Here is a 21,534-nt window from a genome sequence, read left to right on the forward strand (position 1 = left end):
CCTGAGGGTGACATGGGGACCAGAGGGTGACATGGGGACCTGAGGATATTTAGTGATGTGACACAAAGGTGCTATAAAGACATGAGGTGATGTGAGAGCTGCTTCCAAACAATAAAACCCTTTTTATTAAAGTAAGTACACTTCACAGTAAGTCTCTCAAGTCTTGGGAACCTGGTGACGGCACCAGCTCTGTCTCTGTAGGGTCGCAGCTGCAGTGGCTGCACAGCCTGATGTTGGTGCAGACACGATGTCCCCACACTGAGCTCCACATTCTATAGTGCGAGGCGAGGGACAGACAGCTGGGGTGGGGCAGGTGAGGCAAGCCTCTCCTAACAACACGGTGCTTCAGGGGCACATGCAGCAACACGGTGGGAAAAGCTCGAAGGCGTCAGGAGAACAGGTCCTCACAGGAGCCACCAGCCAGCGCCAGCTAGCTCAAGCTCGCATTGCCTCCCTGGAGGCCTCTGTAAACGGGCGGGCGTAGTCTCCTAGGACCAATCGATTTGAAACCGCTCTCCCATCAGCAGTGAGACGGGGATGGCCAGGCTCTGGAGGATGGAAAGAAGCTTCAATGGCCAGTGGTTCCCACCTCCAGCCAGGCCTCAGATGCTCTGGAGACAGGCAGGCGATGAGCAGACACCAGGCCACCTCTCCCCACGGTAGAGGAACCAGTGCCTCAGAATCGGCATCGGATTCCATTGGGAGCAACAGTTTAGCACCTCACAGCCTCCACCATTGCTGTTGTACCACAAGGCAGACATGGCGAGGGCTGAGGCCCATTCTCCTCTGAGGTCCAAGTGCCCTGTCTCCCTCCTGGGAGCCTGTCTGATGATGGCTGCAGCCAGTGAGTCTTTAGCACCCTCGATCCCCAATCTCCAGCCTGCCCTCTTACCTTGTCGTCAGGGCTGTAGGTGAAATTGGAGACAGGGATGCCGTTGGAAAGGACCTGGGTAGGAGCTGTGGTCACTCCCAAGACAGTCACCTCCCTCAGCTGTAGTTCGGCTCCCTCCTTGGTCACGTGCACTAACTTGTTTACAATGGTATTCTGGTAATGTTGAGAAAAAAAAGTGTCATCGGACTATGACAGCAAGCATGCCAGGATAGGGACTCACTAAAGCATTACAGGTGGCCTCCTCTGTGCAGACACAAGGGACACGCTGGCCACTGGGTACTCTGGCCCAGTCCCTCTCTCCACCAAGTCAAGACAACCCCACCCCACATGTTTCAACCTGCCAGCCTGGACAGGCCCTGGGACTCACGTTCTTGGCTGAGAAGGAGACCAGCGTGTAGGCCCCGCGTTCCAGAACCGCGAGGCTCTCCCCGTCGTCCCAGAACAGCTCCCCATAGGCCTCGCCGCTTGCTGTTAAGGCCACAGCCAGAGCCATGGGCTGCTTTCGGGACTCTGTGGTTGTGAGGCTGGGACCCTGAGAAGAGGGTGGGGCACATGTCATACCTCTGACCCTGGAGACTCTCAGGACACGTCTGATGATCACCTGGGCCTGGTGCTGGGCAGACCCAAGTTTGTTCTTTTCAGTGTCTCCCTGACTGCCAGGGGTATATCCTGACAGAGTCCCAGCAAGGGAAAGCAGACTGCGCCCTGGGCCAGCTCCCTGTCCCCACCCCAAAGCTCATCCCAATCCTTCCTGAGGCCCTGGAGCTGCTGGGTCTGGGTACCTGCAGAGGTATGATGTACCCCTCCCTCAGGTGCACGTTGATGGTATCCAGTGGGGCTTCCAGTGTCAGCCACTGCCCCTTGCTGTGGACAGCAGATCTGAAGGATGAGGCCGATGATGGAGACGGGAGGCTGCCGAGGGTCTCCACCGGCACCTGGAGGAAGGTGTCACATCAGATGGGTCCCAGGTAGCACCCGAGCTACCGTGCTGGAACTCAAGAGCCATGTTCTCCTTTTCCCTCCAGGCTATGTGTCATGGTCCAAGAGAGCTCTTGAGACAAGCTGGCTGTGACCCCAGAGATGAACTTGGTGTTGGACTGAGCAGGGAATGTCTGGCTCAGCTCAGCCTCAATGGCTGTGGGGCCCTGGAAGCCACCTACTCCAGACTAATTTCTTCTCTAGAAGTGAGGGCTACAGCAAACAGCTGATCTATAAGAGGTACACAGACGAGCATTCAGCATGCAGCTGGGACTTCAGAGCGGGTCTGTGGGTGGAGCTGCTCTGTCACTGACAGGCCAGGAAGGTGTGGCCATTCTAGTCCCTACCATGCCTGTGTACGAGGGACCCCGGGACTCACCATCTGCAGGTTGTACCATATGCCCTTGGGGAAGTAGCCGGTCACTTCAGTTTTTCCAGGTTCCAGCACAGGTGTGATGAGCAAGGCTGGTCCCCACAAGAGTTGGCGGTCCACAGGCCAGGTGCTGGGATCCTCGGGGAACCTTCACAGGAGAGACAGGGGTGAGGGCCTGGTGACTGGGGCTCTGGCATCAGCTGTTCAATTGCAGGGAGCCGGGAAATCCAGGTTTCTGAGAAACTCCAGGAACCAGAGGCTCTGGGATACTTGTGCCAGAGCATAGAGTAATTCTTGCTTTGCAACCTCTCCAGGCTCAGGCATGAAGCTTTGGGGGCCTCTGGCTTTGCTCACTGTTTCCTGAATCTCAAAATGGTGAGTCATCAATCCAATTAAAAGTTCGTAAAATGCAGAAAAGAAAGCACCAACGACCAGAAAACATTCCACAAAATCTCACTGACTAACGGCCACTATGAACACCTGGCAGACCCCAGCTGTGCTCTCACAGCTGTGTCCTCTCCTTTCATTTCTGTGGAGGCATTATAATGCTTCCAAGTAAATAACATACCTACTTAAAACCGTGGTGTGTGTGTGTGTGTGTGTGTGTGTGTGTGTGTGTGTGTGTGTTTGTGTGTGTGTGTTGGTTGGTTGTTGTTTGTTTTGAGCCAGGGTTTCTCTGTAGACTGGGCTGGCCTCAAACTGACAGAGATTGATCTGCTCCTGCCTCCTGAGTGCCACCATGGCCATATGCCACATGCTCAGCTTCTTAAAGCACTGGGGATCCAACTTGAATGTCATTCTTCTAAGGCAAGCACTGTATCAACTGAGCCATCCCCTAATGGCTACTCAGCCATCTAGTCTGTCTGGAACTTACCTGTGTGTGGTACAAGAGAACACTGCTTTCAGGAGAGTGAACTACTTGCCTTCCTACCCAAGAACCAACTTCTGTCTGCCCACTGGAGACACCTCCTATGTAAGCAGAGCCCTGTCTGGGGACACAGATGGGTTATCTCTTGCTCGTCCCTCTCTCTTAAGTCATCCCCCAAACTGATCAGTCATGTCTGTTTCATCAAGGCTTTGTCAGCTACAAGCCCGGTCGGTACCCCAGCCAGTTTTCCATACTCCAGATGTCCTGAGCCGAGGTCTGCACGAAAAGCCCTCTGGTGGCAGTCAGCTGCAGGCTGCCTGGGTTGTGAGAACAGCCCTAGCAGGAGGAAATTCTCTGGTACTGGAAGATTTCTGGTCAGTTCTCCCAGGGACTGTCATTCCCTGACCCAGGTGACTTACTCCAGGAAGAGGGGCCGGGCTACCGTGTCTCCTCTGATGTGGGCACCGTGGAAAAGAGTGTACAGGTAGGGCAGAAGGGCATAGCGCAAGGTGAAGGCTTTCCTCATGGCCTGCTGTGCTGTCTCGCTGAACCTGTATGGCTCCTGAGGCTGTGTGGGCAGACAGGGCAAAGGAGGAGTTGTTTAGCATTTGTCAACGACATCATCTGGAAAGGAGAACCTCACTTGAGAAAAGTGGCCCCACCAGACTGGCCTTTAAGACAGGGTTGGGGGAGCATTTTCTTATTTAATGATTGATGTAGGAGAGCCCAAGCCATCATGGGTGGTACCCCCTGGGCAGGGGGTCTTGAGGTGCATTAAAAAGCAAGCTGGGAGTCGTGAGGAGCAAGCCATGTTCGTCTAGTCTCTGCTTTAGTTCCTGCCCTGACTTCCCTTCATGACTGTGAGGCAAAAGATGAAACACACCCTTTCTACCTAAGTTGCTTTTGGTCTTGGTAGCAGGAGAGCACACTAGAACCGGAAGTGTCTGGGTGCCTAGGCCTTGGGTTCAACAGAATACTCTCCCCAAGAATCTGTAGCTCCTTGGTCATCCTGTGTGGAGAGGGCACAGACTGGCTCTCCCAGAAGGTATGGGATTTACCAGGACAGTGTGGGGACCCCTGTCACCCTAACCTACCTCGCTCTTCAGGTCATTGTGGTTCCGCATAAAGGGGTAGAAGGCCCCCAGCTGGGTCCAGCGCACACACAGTTCTTCTGATGTGTTTCCCTGGAAGCCGCAGACGTCTGCCCCGACCAGGGGCACGCCTAGCAGGTTGAACTGCAGGATTTCTGGGTACAGAGGCAGAGTGGTACCAGGTTACCGAGACAGCAGTTGGACAGACGGGTCCGCTGGACAGGTCCTAGCCTCGCCATCCCTGCCTGACGGGCAAGAGCCCACAGTCCTTTCCACTTGTCCTAACGCCTGGGGGCAGCAAAGCAGCCCAGAGCCCGATATACTGAGGTCCAGGATGTGTGACCATGACCTCATTTTGGAAACAGGAGCTCTCCAAATGTAATGGCACTAAGGTGAAGGGGTTGGTATGGTCCTGGGGAGAACATCACATGACAATTAAAGTCACGTGGGAAGATGGCCCTGCGAGGATAGAGATGAATCCAGAAGCAATGATCAGAGGACAGAGCAGAATCGAGGTCCCCAAGGCTGTGAGGGGCACCAAGCCACATCTAAGGGGAGGGGGTATGGCTCTGTCACTCCTGGGCTGTAGACCTACGGTTCAGTCACTGTTGACATGGATTCCTGTAACATTAAGTCCCCAGAAAATAGCCCTCGGCTATGGTAGCCTCCGGACATTAAGAGACCTGGGCCCCAAAGAGAAGGAAAAAGACCAGACTGAGCTCTGCAAGGCTGCTCTGGCTCCTGGCTTGCCAAGCTGGCCCGGAGTGAGCTACAGCCCACGGGGCAGAGGTCGCCAACTCCACCTCCGAGAGCTCAGCTAGCTGGGCCTGCATAGGTCTGTGAGCATATCGTACACAGAAGCCATAGTCTTCCAGAAGTTAGAAGGTTCCAGACTCTTACTCGTGCCCCCTAGCTGCCCATGTGGGGCTCTGGCTCCCCTCCTTCCCTAGTCTGTTCTCCAGGGCTCCTGACTTTTCTGATCTAACGTGGGCCAATGGCATCAAAGTTCTTGAGAACGAAAACCACATTTCTTTTTGCAAGTAGGGCAGGTAGCCGGGCGGTGGTTACACACGCCTTTAATCCCAGCACTAGGGAGGCAGAAGCAGGCAGATCTCTGAGAGGAGGCCAGCCTGGTCTACAAAGCCAGTTCCAGCCAGGGCTACACACCTACACACACACACACACACACACACACATACAGAGAGAGAGAGAGAGAGAGAGAGAGAGAGAGAGAGAGAGAGAGACCCTATCTCAAAAAACAAACAAAACCCGCAAAAGCAAGAAGTAAGTGGAGCAGATGGCCTGTGTCTCAGGTGGCGTGACCAGAGAACAACTGGTCTCTGATGAGAGTCTGAGGGCTTTTCAAGTAGTGGTCATAGTGAAACAGGCACAGGGATCTTGAGAAGAAAGGTGCTTCAGGTGAGCCGCACTGCACAGGTGAGCTGCTAACTTTAACACAGGTGAGTAGGGACCAGCAGGCTTCATGTGCCACACGAGATGGCATTATGTCCCCAAGCTATCATAATACCATCTGCAGTGCTGAGCCCAGAACCCATAGCCCCCTGAAAGGACCCCAGAGCCCTGCAGGCAGCTTGCACTCACCTGGCACAGAGTAGGCAAGATGCTCCCAGGAGCTCCACACATCCCCTGTCCAGTGACCAGAGTACCGGCCATGGCCCGAAAAGGTGGACCGGGAGATCACAAAGGGTCGTGTTCCCAGAGTCTTGACTAGGGCCCTGAGTGGGGTGGGAACACAGAGACCTGGCTCACCTGGGTAATGCACACCTGTACGCTGGAACAGAGCATGGGGGGCCTGCGGCAAGGGGATCAGGGCCAGGAGGGACTGACAGATAAGTAGTACAGAATGGGTGGGAGGGAGAGGCCATCTTCAAAGTATCCCAGGTATAGTCAGCCCTGCCCCAGTGACTCTTAAATCATTTACAGGTGGGCCACCACTTTGAGCCTTTCAGGAGACATGGAGTCCCTTTGGTAACATCCCCACTTAATATCTAGGATGGTCTGGGCATAGGGGGGAGAGGCTGGCTCCAAGCTACCAGTTAGGCAGGAGTGCAGGCATTGCTGACCCATGGGCGGTCTGGGTGGCCTCTTTTCCTTCCTTCCATGACCCCCGACCCGAGCCAGCCCACCTCTTGACCCCCACTGTGAGTGCCGGGCAGGCCGGCTGGCACAGGGCGGGCGGAGCCTCACCTGCTGGAGGCGATGGCTTCAGTGAGGCCATACAGGTTGTGGAGGTTGTAATGTGTGGAGAGGAACTGGCGGCTGGAGGCACAGATGGTGGCCGCTTGCAAGGACCCACCAACCACCCCTAGGCGAAAGGAGAACTGGTTTTACATGGAACTCCCTCCAGGGGTCTTTATTACACCCTCTGCTCTGAGTAACACCTCCTTGGGCCCTGCCCAGGCTGGAGCCTCCTGAAGCTGGTCCTACTACCCCGCCGCTCTCAACCCCCATGTTACTTGGGGCACATCACTATAAACCTCTGCTAACTCAAAGACAGGGTAGGTGTACCAAAGCTGGTCCTCTGTAAACCTACAGCCTCCACATCCGCCTTCTTTTGATTCATCCTAAGTGTCTGTCATCTGGGCCCAATTCCTTCCCCCCCAGGCACTGGCTAAGCTGTGACAGTGTCTGTGTCACATGTTGCAGGACGTTGCTCCTAGGTTCTCTCTCTCTCTGTCCTGCGGCTGCTCTGCCTACTGATTGCCAAAAAAAAAAAAAAAAAAAAAAAAAATTAGAGCTTTTCATGCTCCAAACCACGAAAGGGCGTTCACTCCCTGGTTTAAGCCACTAACTCCAGCACTGTCCCCACTCCAGGCAGGCAAGTGGGGCTCACCGGGCACATAAGGGGGGTTCTCCAGTTCATTGTCGGGGCAGCCCTGCTGGGAACCTCTAATGAAGTTGGATGGTTCGTTCATGTCCTGGAAGAGGCGGATTGTGAGCTGGGCTGGTCCCCAGAAGCTGGGGGTGTACCCAGGGAGAGATGAGGCTGCACTTACGATCCACATGCCATCAAAGGGCACCTGAGCGTGGAACTCAGATACCATGTCCTGCCACCAGTCAAGGGTCTCAGGGTTGGTGAAATCAGGGAAGGCGGTGTATCCAGGCCAAACCTGAACAAGAGCCCAGAGGAGAGAACCAATACCACAGATCCTGTGCCAAAGGCCTGTTAGGCCTCAGGCCTTGAGCAGAGCAGCAGTCTCAACAGAAGCCAGTGATGACATCAGAGAGCCCCAAGCCCAACATCAAACAAGTCTCTCCCACAATGCCTCAGAGCATAGAGGCCTTCAGCCTTAGGCGAGCAAAGGCCAGCCCTACCCATAAGGCTGTGGGGCAGATGAGCCACGGAACCAGAGAATTGGGAAGAGGTTGAGATAGCCCATTGGAGCCCTGACCATCAGACACAAATGTTTGCTCCTCCCATGGCCAGGGATACTTTAGGATGGGGAAGTTGGGACTCAAAACTCCCAGAGGGCCCCAGGGACAAGGAGGACAAGAGAGCCACACACCCCCAACCCCAAGGGCTCACAAAAGGTCTGCTAGGCTTGAGCTGGGCCCAGCTACTCATGACACCTGAGAACACCCTCTACTTAGAGAATCTCAGTTGACTGTCAGGAGTTACCCCCAGTGAGGACCCCTCCCCCACTGTTTCTATTGGCCATGATGGTTTCTGGTCTTTTCTCTAGCTAGGTCTGTCCCCCTGACCACAGTTTCCATCCCCCACACTACCTTCCCAATCAGTGGCTGCCCAGTCTCGTTGGTGATGAACACGCCCCTCCGAAGACCCTCATCGTAGGGCCTGTAACTCCCAGCAGGGCCTGAACTGCTGATGGCGGGGTCCTGGGGAAGAGAAGCAGATGGTAAGGAAACTAGAACCAAAACCATGGTGGAAGAATAGCCCCGGGGCAGAGGGAGAAGAAGCCCAGGTCCCAGAGAAGAGAAACTGGCTGAGGCAGAGACGGCACGGCACAGGAAAACAGTATGAAGAACAACGTCCTGGAAGCTTCAGAGGTGAATGAGTCTGGACACAACATGATCTTTATGTCCTCCACGTTACAAGACTTGCTTGTATTTGTTCCTTTTATTTTTATTTATTTTATTTTTAATTTTAAAGACGGGGTTTCTTTGTATATCCCTGGCTGTCTTGGAACTCATTCTGTAGACCAGGTTGGTGTAGAACTCCGAGATCCACCTGCCTCTGCCTCCAGGGTGCTGGGATTAAAGGCGTGTGACACCACGTCGTCCAGCTTATTACTTTTAATTGTGTGTGTGTATGCGTATGTGTGCGTGCACACACCAGCCCACAGAGGCCAGAAGCAGCTGCTGAAATGACAAGTGAGCAGCTTGAGGTAGGTCCCAGGCACCAAATTCCCTTCCTCTTTGGCAAGAACAGTGTGCTTGTGTTCAGCCATCTTTCCATTCACTTTTAAAAAAATGGAGATGAAACAAAAAGTAGCCAGGCATGGTGGCGCACACCTTTAATTCCAGCCGCCGGGAGACAGAGGCAGGCAGATCTCTGTGAGTTTGAGGCCAGCCTGGTCTACTCTATACAGTGACTTACAGGCCAGCCAGAGCTACGTGATGAGACCCTGTCTTTACAAGAAAAAAATAAATAAATCCGCACTGGGCCTTGTGATACAGGTTCCTCATCCCAGCTGCCTGGGCCACTGAAGTAGGAGGATTATGAGTTCAGTGCCTGCCTGGGCAATCTAGTGAGGCCCTGAGTCAAATAAAAGCTGGAAAGAGAGTTGGCAATGTCGCTCAGTGGTAAGAGATTGCCTAATGTCTGGGTGACCCTCGTTGCCTGTACTAAGCAATTCACTGTCCCGTGACGGTGGCGAGGCAGTTATGGTCCTTACAACACTCCTCCTACAGCTTTGCTCTCCCTGAAGGACGGCCGGCCCGTGGCAGTGACTGTTTGGTCTTCTTGGACCTTACGGCTGTGGGCACAGGCACAGGGCAAGTATGTTTCCTTCCCACATGGACATAGCTGGCCTGAGAGAGGAGCAGGACCAGGAGGACAAACTACATCCAGGTCCTCAGCCCAATACCAGCTCGTGCTGGTCCCTGCCTCAGGCTTTATGGAAGTTAGACCAGTTCAGCCGATCCTGCCTGTTAACCAAAGAGCCCTGAGCTCACAGGTAAGTCCAGGAACCTAGGCAGCAGGCACTAAGCCTGCAAACTTCTGGATGTTCCTTCAACATCAGAGACTGTCCCGGGTGACTGCTAAGGTAGGAGGAAGAAGCCACACAGAAGCAGCAGCAACGGCTGCATGCAAATCTGCTTACCACAATCATTATGTACCGCCGGCCACCCTGGTGGAGCTCCCGCACCATGTCTGGGAAGTCTGCAAAGCCATCCTGGTTGAAGGTGAAGTCTCTTCGGGCGTCCATGTAGTCCAGGTCATTCCACTGCACATCCTGAAGCAGGGGATGGGAGGTGAAGCTGAGGCCGGGAGCCAAGAGGACAGAGGCTGGGGCTGCCCTCACCCTGATGTCCACTCACCAGGGGGAAGTGTGTCCTGGTCATGTTCTCCACCACCTGGCGGACAATGGCGGTGGAGGTGTAGCCCCAGCGACAGAGGTGGAAGCCGAGGCCCCAGTATGGAGGCATGAAGGGGTATCCTACAGACCAGCACTGCAAGTGAGCAAGGACTAGGGGCAAGGAGCAGGGGGCAGGGGTCTGAGCTCAGTGGGCAGGGGGCAGGCCTACCCACGACATCCAGGTATTGCTGCACAACACTCTTGGGCTCTGGGCCTAGGAACACATAAACATCCAGGATTCCGCCTGTCGACCTCCAGGTCAGGGCCGGGCTGGGCTGCAGGATCACATCTGGAGGAAGTGTTTGGGCTCAGAACAAGTCCCCCACTGATGAGGGACTCAACCTGTTGCTGCAGTGTGGCTCTTCCAGTGTGAAGCATGAGGGACACCTGCAGGGTGGGTCTGGGGCAGCTGTACTGAGCCCAGCTTAGCAAGGCCTGAAGGATGTGGAAGAGATGAACCTGGAGAATCACCCAGAACCTCTTTAGGTACCGAGGATGAGGGGATGAGGACTCTGCTCATGGGACTCTCTCCATGTGAGGTCGCTTGGAGACAGTCAGACTCTGGGGCAGGCAAGCTCTCATACGGAAGAGGCTACTGAGGAGCCCCGGGCTGGTGACTCACCCATGGCATTGCTGTTTAGCAAGAAGACACCGTGAGCCAAACCACCGTCCTCCAGGGCCAGGTAGAAAGGGTGTGATCCGTAGAGGTTGGCACCTTGCTGGGATGACAAGAGACAGCATCTCGTATCCAGGACTCCAGCCTCCACACTCCCAACCCACTTCCCGTCTCTTACCAAGGGCGCCATGTCCCGGTTCCAAAGGGTGATGCGAGTCCATTCGGTGCTGAGCATGAGTGGACTGAGGTGCTCACCCAGACCTGTGATGTGCTGGGAGGGTAGGGAAGTGGACAGCTGCAGAAACTGGTCAGCGAAGAACAGGGGGGCCACGGTTGTGTTCAGCCTGTGGGGAGACAATGCCAGATTACCTTGGCCTCCAGGCTACACAAGCCTAGGATAATCCTTCAGAGGGAAGGGCTGGAGAGGGACAGAGTGGCCTCACCAGCTCTGCATTAAGCTAACCCTGGGATAATGGCCACAGAGAGCCCAGTGGTTCTCAGTATCTGAAGACAGTAGGAAAAGCCAGAGCAGGCATGCTCAAGGGTGTCCTTGTCACCCCAGGTCAGAGGGCACAGAGGTCCTGTTAAGGGGACATGAACCCTGGAGAAACACAAGGCAGGGACGCATGCTGCCTGCAGGGGGCGCCATTGTGGACAGACTAGGGCTGTTCCCTAGTCCCCCTGGCACTTGGGTGGATCATCCTCTGTGATAGGTCATCACGCATGCGTGTCTCTCCTGGGAGGCATCAGTCCTCACTGGGAAGCCACGAGGGAAACTGTGCACCCAATGTAGAAGCACCAAGCCAAGACCTGGGTGATCACTTGATACAGGCTAGGGCCATCTAGGAAGAGGGAATGACTCCCCATTGAGAAAATACTTCCATGAGATTGGCCTGTAAGCAACCTGAGGGAGCATTTTTTATTTTGATTAAGTGAGAGAGCCTAGCACACTGTGGGTGTGGCCCGGCACGTTGTGGGTGTGGCCTAGCACTATGGGTGTGGCCCAGCACACTGTGGGTGTGGCCTAGCACCGTGGGTGTGGCCTAGCACACTGTGGGTACTACCACCCTGGGGCTGGGAGTCCTGGGTTGGATAAGAACGTAAGCTAAGCAACCCATGAGGACCAAAGCTGTAAGCGGTACTCCCCGATGGTCTCCGCTTCAGCCCCTGCCCTGGCAGTGATGAAGTGTAGCCTAGCAGCTGTGAGGTAAAACGCGTTTTCCTCCCCACGTGGCTTTTGCCAACTCAGGGTGGGGTCAAAGCTCCAGGTACCCAACTCACAGCACTCGGCCACCAAGCTTCCTGCGAACGATCACTCCGAAGGGCTCCTCTGAGAATTCTACGCTGTAAAGTGGGGATAGTGCCTGGCTCTGGACGCGCGGGGTCTCCAGGGGCACTTCGTAGCGCTTACTAGCGGGATCTTTGATCTAGGAGAGGGGAGACAGTACACTGAAAATTTTGGCTTCACATGGGCTGGAGAGATGGCCCAGAGGTTGAGAGCACTGGCTATTCTTTCAGAGGACCTGAGTTCAATTCCCAGCCATCACCTGCTGGCTCATGACCATCTGTAATGAGATCTGATGCCCTCTTTTGGCCCCCAGTCATACGTGCAGGCAGAATAATGTATACATATAAAATAAATCTAAAGTTATGTTACATGAATGTTTTTCTTTTAATCCCAGGTGTAGGGTATGGGGCTGCTTCAGACTGTCCACAGCAGCTGACTGTGACTTGTCTCCTGTTCTGGGAGGGGCACGATTCTGCTAGCTGAAGACAGATTACGTTTGGAATTCTGGGAACTCTTGAGATGGTATAAAAATGCCAGAGCCTAGAGAGGCTGCTGTTCTCCATGCTGCTGGTGGGGTTGTCAAGTCGTGAGCAAAGAGACGAGAAAAAGAAACTGAAGATATCCTGACAACGAAGATTGGACTTGCTTGGACTTGCCGCAGGAAACTCGATGCCCCTTAATCAGCAGGAAGAGATCGACTCCCCCCCCCTTCCCCTCTAACCTTCTTTCTCTCCTATCTAAGGGGGGGGGGGGGGGGTTGTTGGGAGGGTGGAGAAGGGTAGATAAAAGAACCCAACAAAGTAGCTAAAAAGACAGTTACTAGACAGTGGTGCTCAGAGCCCTTCAGGAGCCAGGTCCCTCTGTGGCTCCAGATCCGGGGTTGGCTGCAGACTGTGTAACTGTGTGAGCTCCGTTTCCACAGCTATGTAACTGATGGAAGGAAACCTCCCTGGGGCTGCTGAATGCAGAACATCCACTAAACCTGAGCTTCAGATGAGTGGTACTTCTGTGTGTGTTCTTTTCTTCCTTGCTTTACTTTATCTTTTTAATCAATTGATTAATTAATTCATTTTTGAGGCAAGTTCTCACTCAGCCTGGGCAAGCCTGGAGCTCACTCCGAAGCCCAGGCTGACATTTCCCTCACAGACATTCTCCTGTCTGGCCTCCTCAATGCTGTGATCACAGCGGTGGTCCACAAATCCCCTGGTACAGCATCCTCAATGCTGTGATTACAGGCATGAGCCACTGCCCCATTTTTTTTTTAACTGCAAGAGATCAGACTTTGCATGTCAGGCACGTGCTCCACCTCTGAACTTCAGTTTTTTGAGACATGCTTTCTCTGTGTATTCCTGGCTGTCTTAGAACTCACCTTGTAGACTAGAGTGGCCTGGAACTCAGAGAGATCCACCTGCCTTCGCCTCCCCAGTGCTGGGATTAAAGGTGTGTGCCACCCCTGCCCGGCCTCACAAGTAGTTTTTAGTTTTTTTATATTTGTTTAACTTACCTGTGCATGAGGTATACACATACCTCCTGGCCTGTCTCCCACCTAAGCCTGTACCTGCCTTCTTGAGCTTCTAACACCACTCTGCCCACACCTGGTGTCCCAGTAAGCGCCCATACACAGCCATGCCACACATGTCCTTTGGAAATGTGTCACCTATCCACACATGCCTGTCCTCCGCTCTGCCTGGCCTGGCCCTCCTCGTGACAGTCATCTGCCTGACCCAGCTCTATTTATGGTCTATCATGTCCGTACCCACCATGAAGTGGAGGCGGCTGTCTGTCTCCATCAGCACGTCCAGCTGTAAGGTCAGCACAGACTTCGGGAAGAAGGTGGGGCTGGTCCGCGTCAGGGTGGCTGTGTACCCTAACTCTGTAGAACTCAGGTTCTCCAGCCGGTAGCTTGGGTAGCTGGGAGGGAAGAAACACCAGGGCTGCCCCATCAGTGGCCCCTTCAGCACCTGCCCTGTTGGGACATAGCAGCAGCCGCGGGCCTCGCATTGCTCCTGGGAGATGCCTTTGTCTGGGGCACAGTCAAAACGGCTGTTGGGGGGTACATCACACTGTGTGTGTACTGCTTTGGGCTGTTCAGTCTGCTCCTGGACGTGCAGAGGTCCGGGCTCGTAACTCTCCTGATGGTGAGGTCGGTAAGTCTTCCACAGTCCTGACGAGGACTCATGAAGGTCTTGGGGAAGCAGCATCAGCTCCCGGAGCATGAGATGACCCAGGATGACTGCTGTAGTCAAAGAGATGAGGGTGCAGGCCCCGACCACAGAGTTCGAACAGAGGGGCTTCCGTATATTCATGGTGAAAGCCTGTTGGTTCGGGGCAGCATGGATAGTTCTGAAGCCCTGAGGAGAAGAGGAGCCGGTATCAATGTGGTGGGGGTCAGAGGGCCCTGGACAGGTTCTCAAGCAGCACCCCCACACACTCCCAGACAGTGGGAGGAGGGAGCCAGAGTATCTCCCCCAGAGCAACAGTGAGGAAGACAGAAGCTGGGACAGGAGACAACGAGAGACTCCTCAGAGGCGGGGGGCTTGCTGCAGACATGGGCTCCACAACGCAGGCACAGACAGATGTGAGAGGGAACCGGGATTTTATCAGGGGGCCTTCTGTGTGAGAGCAAAGGGTGAGTGGGAAGGCTGGCGGGCCACCACACCACGTCCAACCCCGAGGAGAGGAGGCTGGAGTGAGGAGCCCAGGAACAGGCTTTAGGGCTCTCTAGCTGCAGGACTAGGGACCTTCTGGAAATGGGGCTTGGGTAGAAGCTGGGGTGATCTCTGCATGTGGTAGGGCTCAGCACAGTCACCAGACACACTCAGGACATGGCCTGGCAGCTGCACAAGGGCCAGCTGTGAATACACTAACTGGCACTTGGGGACCAACTGTGGCCATTGGTGAGTCAGGGTGCTCCTGGTTGGCAGTTTTTACCCACAATTCCTGTGACTTTCTCCCACTAGTGGGTCCCCAGTTCTCCAGTCCAGGAGGGGGCTTGTGAACCATGACCCAGCTGGGCCTCTGCCACACTTAGATGCCAGATGTAAGCTCTAGGTCGCCGCATACCTCTCTGAGGAACTGTCTATAGACCTGGTGGTTCTGAGGACCCCACCCCCACACGCCCCACACCAAGTTGGGCAACATTAGAACGTCTCACAGAACTCAGAAAAGCACTTCACGTATATTTACTGGTTGGCTGGTTTGTTTTGAACGCTGTAACTCAAGAACGGCCAGAATGAAGAAATGGGTGGAGAACAGTTGGGAGCGGTCCCCATGACCCCAGTATTTAAATGTGTTGACCAACTGGGATGCTCTCTGAATCCACTAGGCTGTCATATCGAGATAGGGTCTCCAGTACCCCAGGCTTGCCTTAACTTGCCATGAAGCCTGGGATGACTTGGATAACTGCCACCATCTCCCACACACTGGGCTTTCAGGCTCTGGAGATCACAGCCAGCTCTGTTCAGCTCTGTGGGCCTTCGGTTACGTAGGCATGACTGAAATCGTTACCATGGTGAGTGATCTCCAGCATCTTGTGGGAGTTGGGAGTGCTTGCGTAGGCTCCAGTTTCCTACCCTCCAATCACGCCTTGGTCTTTCAGGTGCCCGGCGGCCATAATGAGCCACCATAATGAGCCACAGAAAGATCCAGTGTGTGGATCAGGCTCGAAGACCAGAGACCCATTTTGTCTTCACTGCAGAGTAAGGCCCAGCTCCACCTGGCCCTTCCAGACATATGTGACACTGGCCATGATTCAGCATCTAAGGACACTCACAGGCTCAGATTCCGTAGGGCAGGGCGGGAATCTGCTTTTCCCATGACCCTCCAAGAAGACGACAGGGCGCAACTGAGAAACACGCGCATCAGACCAAAGTCCCAGAAACAGGGACCAGGCAGCCGAGGCCCGTTCTCTCAGTCACAATTTAGAGGAAAAAAAAAAAAAAAAGGGAAGGAACTGAACTCAGAGGCCATGACTGACCTGGTGACCTCAAGCTTGCTTTCGGGAAAGCAGCTGGACCGCTGCGCCACCAGGCACTGGCGAGTCCAAACCCAACCTTTCAGACATGGGAGGTCTAAGTGAAGGCTCTGGATCTCTCTGTGCCTCAGTTTCCCCCTGCGTCACATACACACACAGTTTTGCCCGCCTGGCACTCACTGCGGGCACGAACTAGAATCCCGGACTTTGCCGAGCCCGCTGTCTTACTAACGTCACTGTCCGCGGCTGAATGGGTCGGGGGTCTCACCTATGCCGCGGTGTCTCTGCTCGATTCTCCCAAGCAGGAACTCGCTGACAGTCGGCCCTGCCTGCCTGGAGGAGGCCGCTCCTCCGGAGGCGCTGGGGCCTGAGACAGCCTGCACCAGCTCGCCCAGCTCACCTGCGCAATACTCGCCTGGCTGAAGACCCCCGGGCTCAGTGGGCAGCGTGGGTCACGTGGTTCGTGGGCGGGGCTCATCCGCGCGGACCTCGTGACACGACCTCCTGCGTAGGCGCCGGAGTCTGGGCGAGTGTTCTCGCTGCGCCCCCTAGTGGCTGAGGGCGACAGCGTGCGCAGGTGTTGGGATAATAGCCCAAGGAAGGCAAAAGCTCCAGGAGATTAAACCAGCCCAGATCTGGAGTCAGAGTCAAACAGTAGCCGGGCAGTGGTGGCGCACGCCTTTAATCCCAGCACTTGGGAGGCAGAGGCAGGCGGATTTCTGAGTTCAAGGCCAGCCTGGTCTACAGAGTGAGTTCCAGGACAGCCAGGGCTACACAGAGAAATCCTGTCTCGAAAACAAACAAACAAACAAAAAAACAACAAACAAACAGAGTCAAACACGTGATCGCACAGGACAGCCAGGGCTACACAGAGAAATCCTGTCTCGAAAACAAACAAACAAACAAAACAACAACAAACAAACAGAGTCAAACACGTGATCGCACAGAAAACCTACGATGGTGAAACAGTGAATGATTTGAGGCATTTGATTATAAAATGAGGGTCAGACATTGAGCCATAAGCCCAGGGTGGTGGTGCAGGCATGTGATCCCAGCCCTCGGGAGGAAGAGGCAGGAGGATTGCCAGTGTGAGGCCAACCTAGAACACCACATTGAGCCATAAGCCCAGGGTGGTGGTGCAGGCATGTGATCCCAGCTCTCGGGAGGAAGAGGCAGGAGGATTGCCAGTGTGAGGCCAACCTAGGACACCCGATGAAACCCCTTTCCAAAACCCAAAGTTGGCAGGCAGGGATGTAGCTAGGGGTAGAGCACTGGCCTACCATGTGCAAGGCCCTGGCTTCCTGTACCGCTGTGACCACTCTTTCAGGACCGGATACCATAGGGCACTTGTGCTGTCTGGCTGTCAGACTTTTGAAACAATGTACACCAAGAAATTAAAACCAACTCCCCATCCCATGCTGGGAGAGGAGAAAGTCCTGGGAAGACACTGCCCGCAGCTCTGGCATCTTGTCAGAGCTGTGTGCAGCTCTGGCATCTTGTCAGAGCTGTGTGCAGCTCTGGCATCTTGTCAGAGCTGTGTGTGCATAATGACCAGAGCCGAGACAACTGGTCAGTGAGGGAAGGTGGAGGGACTCTGGCCAGCTTGAATGTGCTGAGCTTGGCTGTGGCAATTTTACCCTTCTCTCCATTCCCTCAGCCTTGCTAAAAACAAACATAAGATGACTTCACTAAAGCCAACCATCAAGGTCTCTTTCCTTATCAGGCCACTTCCTCTGCCTGTGGCTGACTGCCAGGGGCCAGCTATTAAAGTATTGAAATTCAGCGATCCAAAGCCAGCTTTGGTTCATGTAATTAACATGCTCAACCAAGACTTACCACTGCATGCTAGCCTATCCTAACACAGGCCTCTCCTTTTCCTCTTAAAAATGACACCAGCAGCCAGCGATAGCGGCACCCACCTTTGATCCCAGCACTGGGAGGCAGAGGCAGGAGGAGCTCTGTGAATTTGAGGACAGCCTGTTGTACAGAGTGAGTTTCAGAATAGCCAACACTACACAGAGAGACCCTGTCTCGAACATACCCCCACCCCCCATATTCCTCCCAGCAATTACACCTGCAAAGTCATTTGCTTCTGTTCCTGCCCGAGCTGTTCTCTGATCAATGAAGGATCTCCCTGTGAAAATTGGTGTTTGAGTGGGGCTTTTGCCTATTCCAGGTCTGACAGGGAATCCCCTGCTGTGCAGATGTCTCCTGACAGACGGGACCTTACAGTCACCAAGTTCGCTTAGCCACAGAGCTCTTCTGTGCTATTTAGACTTAGACCTTACATCAGGACACACCCCATCTGTTTTTATACACAGTGTTCTGCACATGTATCTGCATGTCAGAAAGAGGGCACCAGATCTCATCACAGATGGTTGTGAGCCACCCTGTGGTTGCTGGGAATTGAACTCAGGACCTCTGGAAGAGCAGTCAGTGCTCTTAACCTCTGATCCATCTCTCCAGGCCAGCTTTCACTTTCTAAACAAGAAATACACAGCATGTACAGAGAAGGCCAGGCTAGCAGTGGGTGTGTCCAGGGTGGGATGGGCAGGGCTGGTGTGTTGGGGTAGGGTGTGTGTGGTTTGTGGAGGGATGAGTAGGGTGGGCAGGGCTGGGGTCTCCCCAGCCGATTGACTGGGTTTGTTTAAGATTTATTTATTTTATGTATGTGAGAACACTATCACTGTCTTCAGACACACCAGAAAAGGGCATCAGATCCCATTACAGATGGTTGTGAGCCACCTTCTGGGTGCTGGGAATTGAACTCAGGACCTCTGGAAGAGCAGTCAGTGTTCTTAACTACTGAGCCATCTCTCCAGCCCCCGTCTCTGGGTGTTTTTATATATCAGTCTTAAGATAAATGTGTTTTAACTCTTTTGACCAGAAACGGCTTTTGGTAAACTTTATTATTTTTTTTTCTGCTGTTAAAGTTGAAAACTGAAATTATCCCACAGGACGTTTTCCATTTTGCATCTACACAAGCAAAAAGGCAACTGGTGGTCAGAAATCCCAGGGCAGGGGAGGCAGAGATGGAGGAGGTCGGAGGTCGGTGGATGAGCGATAAGGGCCCCTTACTGAAGTAGTTTCTGCTGCATAGACATTTGCTCTCCCTGGACTCCTGGGGTCCTTGGCTTTGGTCTTTGGGTTTCAGTCTAATTTAATGCTTCCTGGGAGATGGGGGCAGGAGAAGGCTGAGCTTTCAGTGGAGTGGAGAATGAGGGTGTCTTCTGGGCTTCAGATGGGCTGGAGAAGGCTTTCCTGGGCTGGAACAGTCTATCTTGCTCCTGGCTTCCTTGGGATCCTCTCTCCATTACTTGCTCCACAGAATTGAGGGCCTGTCCCAGGACAGTGAGAGGCACTGGACGCAGACCGTAGAACTGCCAACAGGATGGTTTTACCTGGGTGGGTAAGTCTAACAGGAAAGTGGATTTTTTTTTTTTTCATGCCCAGGTAATGTCTCTGCTGGTATGCTCACCAAAGCGTCAGGATTGGGGTGGCTGCATCACACTTTGTGTGAACAGCGGAGAGGCTACGATTCATGTGTCTGGCTTGCCAGTGTTTCTTAGACAGGGTGTCATGTTAAGGGACACGTGGCTTTTCAGAACACGGGGTGACTCCCTGGGTCTGCTTCCAAGGCAGCCCTGGAAGATACGGGCCAGGCGCTGTCTAGGAGGGCTCTGGGGGCTCCAGCTTGGTGGCGATCTTCTGTTGAATTTTCTGCAGCATCTCCTGGTACTGGGGGTAGTCCTCCTGCACGCGGGAGAGGACAGTGTTGAGCTGGGCCAGCCGTGTGCTCAGGCGTTTACGTTCCATCAGCTGGGACTTGATGTTGCGGTGCAAGTACACGTATTTCCCGTCAACGGCGGCCTGCAGGTTCTTGGCACGGGTCTGCAGGGTCACGATCTCCAAAAGGTTCTGGGTGGGAAAGAGACCATTTGTGCCTGTCATCAGAAGTCAGGAGGACTCCAGTCCCCAACCCATTCTGGAGGGGATGCCAAAGAGGATGCCAAAGAGGAGAGGTGGTATTGAGGGTGCCACGGCTCAAGGGGAGGGGCCTTTTTCCCACCAGGTCGGAACCTTGCTCAACCATTAAGAAGAGGAGTTTGTCAGGACTGATGCTAGATGTGTTCCTGAGACCTTGAGGTACCCTTAGCCTCATACCACAGTCAGCCCAGCAGGAAATCCCAGTGCGGCAGCTTCTGCATTACACGCAGACTCAGACACTGGGATTCAAGCTTGCCATGCCTCTGAAATCTACCTTTGATGTTCTGTCCCATGCTGTCCCAGAGCCGGGGGGTCATCCTGATTCCAGGTCACCTTCAGACCTAGAGCTCTCTGCCATCTCCCAAGGTCAATATCTTGCTCCTCACACTTGCTCAGTGTGGCCTGGGCAAGCCCCTCTTGGCCACGCTGTCCCACCTGCCTGAATGGCTTCCTCTTCTCCCACCTCCTTGAAGTCTTGACTCAATCACATTTCCCACACGACCTTCCTGAATTGCTCCTCTCCAAACCTCGGCCCCTTGATTCTATCTACTCTAAGGCTTTGCCGTCCTCCGTCTTCGTGTCCCAAGAATGGACTTTTCAATACAGCTAGGGACTTTGTTCTATTTGGTGGCCTGGGCATCCAGAATGGTGCCCAGCCAGTAACAGGCAGAGATTAAGATGTTGTGTGGTATGAACAACCCTCAAAGGATGTGAAGGTGTTGTGTAGGTGGTGCCCGTCAGCAGCCAATGGTGTGGCAGGGAGATCTCCACCTAGGGACGCACAGGCTTCTCCTCGGGTGATCACCCTACCTGAATGCTTCAGGCCCAGGGACCTCCCAGGATATTTACCTGCCGTTTGAGAACTGTGAGCTGACCGATCTCCTCTTCAAGGATATCTGTATCACTCTGCATCTCTGACAGCAACTGCTGCTTCTCCTGGAGGGAGCTGCTGAGGAGCTTTTGAGTTTCTTCCAGCTCTGAGATGGTGTTGGAGCATTCCTCCGTGGCCTAGGAGAGAAACAGGGCTCCAGCATCCACGTCAGATGGCAGACAGAGACGTTGGCTAAGGATCAGCCATGTGCCTCAGAGTACTTATTCTAGGGGCGGGGGGCTTCCTGTCTCAGTTACTTCTCTATGGCTGTGATAAAACACCATGGCCAGGGCCACTTAGAGAAGGAATGGTTTATTCAGGTTAACATTCAGCAAGCCTACACCTCCTAAACCTCTCAAAAACATTACCACCAACCTGGGGACCAAGTATTCAGTATCACCAATGGTGGATGTCTTAATTAGGGTTTTACTGCTGTGAACAGACACCATGACCAAGGCAACTCTTATATGGACAACAATTAATAGGGCCTGGCTTACAGGTTCAGAGATTCAGTCCATTATCATCAAAGTGGGAGCATGGCAGCGTCCAGGCAGGCATGGTGCAGGAGGAGCTGAGAGTTCTACATCTTCGTCTGAAGGCTGCTAGTGGAAGACTAACTTTCACTGTGTCTTTCAGCCCACACCCACAGTGACACACACCTACTCCAATAGAGTCACACCTCCTAATTGTGCTACTCCCTGGGCCAAGCATTTACAAACCATCACATTCAACTCCCTGGTCCCCATAGGCTTGTCCAAACATATGAGACTATAGGGGGGCTATACCCAAACATAGCATAATGCAAAATAAGTTTAGTCCAACTTCCAAAGTCGACATAGTCTATAGCAGTATCAATAGTGTTAAAAGTCCAAAATTCAAAGTCTCTTCTGAGATTCATCTAATTACTTAGCTGCAATCTCCAAAGCAAGACAGGAAACCAGCTGGGAAACCTCCAAACTCTGCATCTCCATGTTTGATGGCAATGCAGTCATTAGATCTTCAACTCCTTTTTCATCTTTGTTGACTGCAACAAACT

At 53.7% G+C, this 21,534-nt stretch overlaps 2 protein-coding genes across 4 annotated transcripts in view; both read right to left on the reverse strand.

The window, feature by feature from the left end:
• Window positions 1-102: 102 nt before the first annotated feature.
• Gaa (alpha glucosidase) lies at window positions 103-16,187 on the reverse strand. Of its 2 annotated transcripts, none has more exons than XM_034505621.2 (20): window positions 16,041-16,187; window positions 13,428-14,018; window positions 11,661-11,806; window positions 10,558-10,723; window positions 10,386-10,482; window positions 9,933-10,052; window positions 9,726-9,844; window positions 9,509-9,640; window positions 7,950-8,060; window positions 7,220-7,333; window positions 7,057-7,141; window positions 6,411-6,528; window positions 5,805-5,938; window positions 4,206-4,357; window positions 3,531-3,679; window positions 2,250-2,391; window positions 1,675-1,827; window positions 1,260-1,424; window positions 893-1,045; window positions 103-548 (listed from the first exon to the last, which is right to left on the reverse strand). In XM_034505621.2, exons 1-20 carry the CDS (start codon window positions 16,116-16,118, stop codon window positions 489-491), a joined length of 2,985 nt encoding a protein of 994 aa, XP_034361512.1. In that variant the 5' UTR covers window positions 16,119-16,187; the 3' UTR covers window positions 103-488. The 2 variants fall into 2 exon arrangements, with proteins under 2 accessions (XP_034361512.1, XP_034361513.1); XM_034505622.2 differs by having other exon boundaries at window positions 15,909-16,109.
• Window positions 16,188-18,531: 2,344 nt separating this feature from the next.
• The window catches only part of Ccdc40 (coiled-coil domain 40 molecular ruler complex subunit), a 39,924-nt gene continuing 36,921 nt past the window's right edge, over window positions 18,532-21,534 (reverse strand). For both annotated transcript variants that reach the window (XM_076935367.1, XM_076935366.1), the window contains exons 19-20: window positions 20,477-20,635; window positions 18,532-19,558 (exon numbers count right to left, since the gene is read on the reverse strand). In XM_076935367.1, the coding sequence (XP_076791482.1) occupies window positions 19,310-19,558; window positions 20,477-20,635 (408 nt within the window). In that variant the 3' untranslated portion in view covers window positions 18,532-19,309. The remainder of the gene's footprint in view (window positions 19,559-20,476; window positions 20,636-21,534) is intronic.

The sequence above is a fragment of the Arvicanthis niloticus genome, chromosome 6 (genome assembly GCF_011762505.2).
Source record: "Arvicanthis niloticus isolate mArvNil1 chromosome 6, mArvNil1.pat.X, whole genome shotgun sequence".
Taxonomy (NCBI): Eukaryota; Metazoa; Chordata; class Mammalia; order Rodentia; family Muridae; genus Arvicanthis; species Arvicanthis niloticus.

Excerpts from the sequence above, each read along its gene's own strand:
- Gaa (XM_034505621.2), bottom strand. The coding sequence starts at position 16,118 with ATGAGCCCCGCCCACGAACCACGTGACCCACGCTGCCCACTGAGCCCG. Across the intron at positions 9,641-9,725 it reads CCAGGACACACTTCCCCCTG|GATGTGCAGTGGAATGACCT; the intron begins GTGAGTGGACAT and ends CCCCTGCTTCAG. Across the intron at positions 1,046-1,259 it reads TCTCCTTCTCAGCCAAGAAC|AATACCATTGTAAACAAGTT; the intron begins GTGAGTCCCAGG and ends CAACATTACCAG.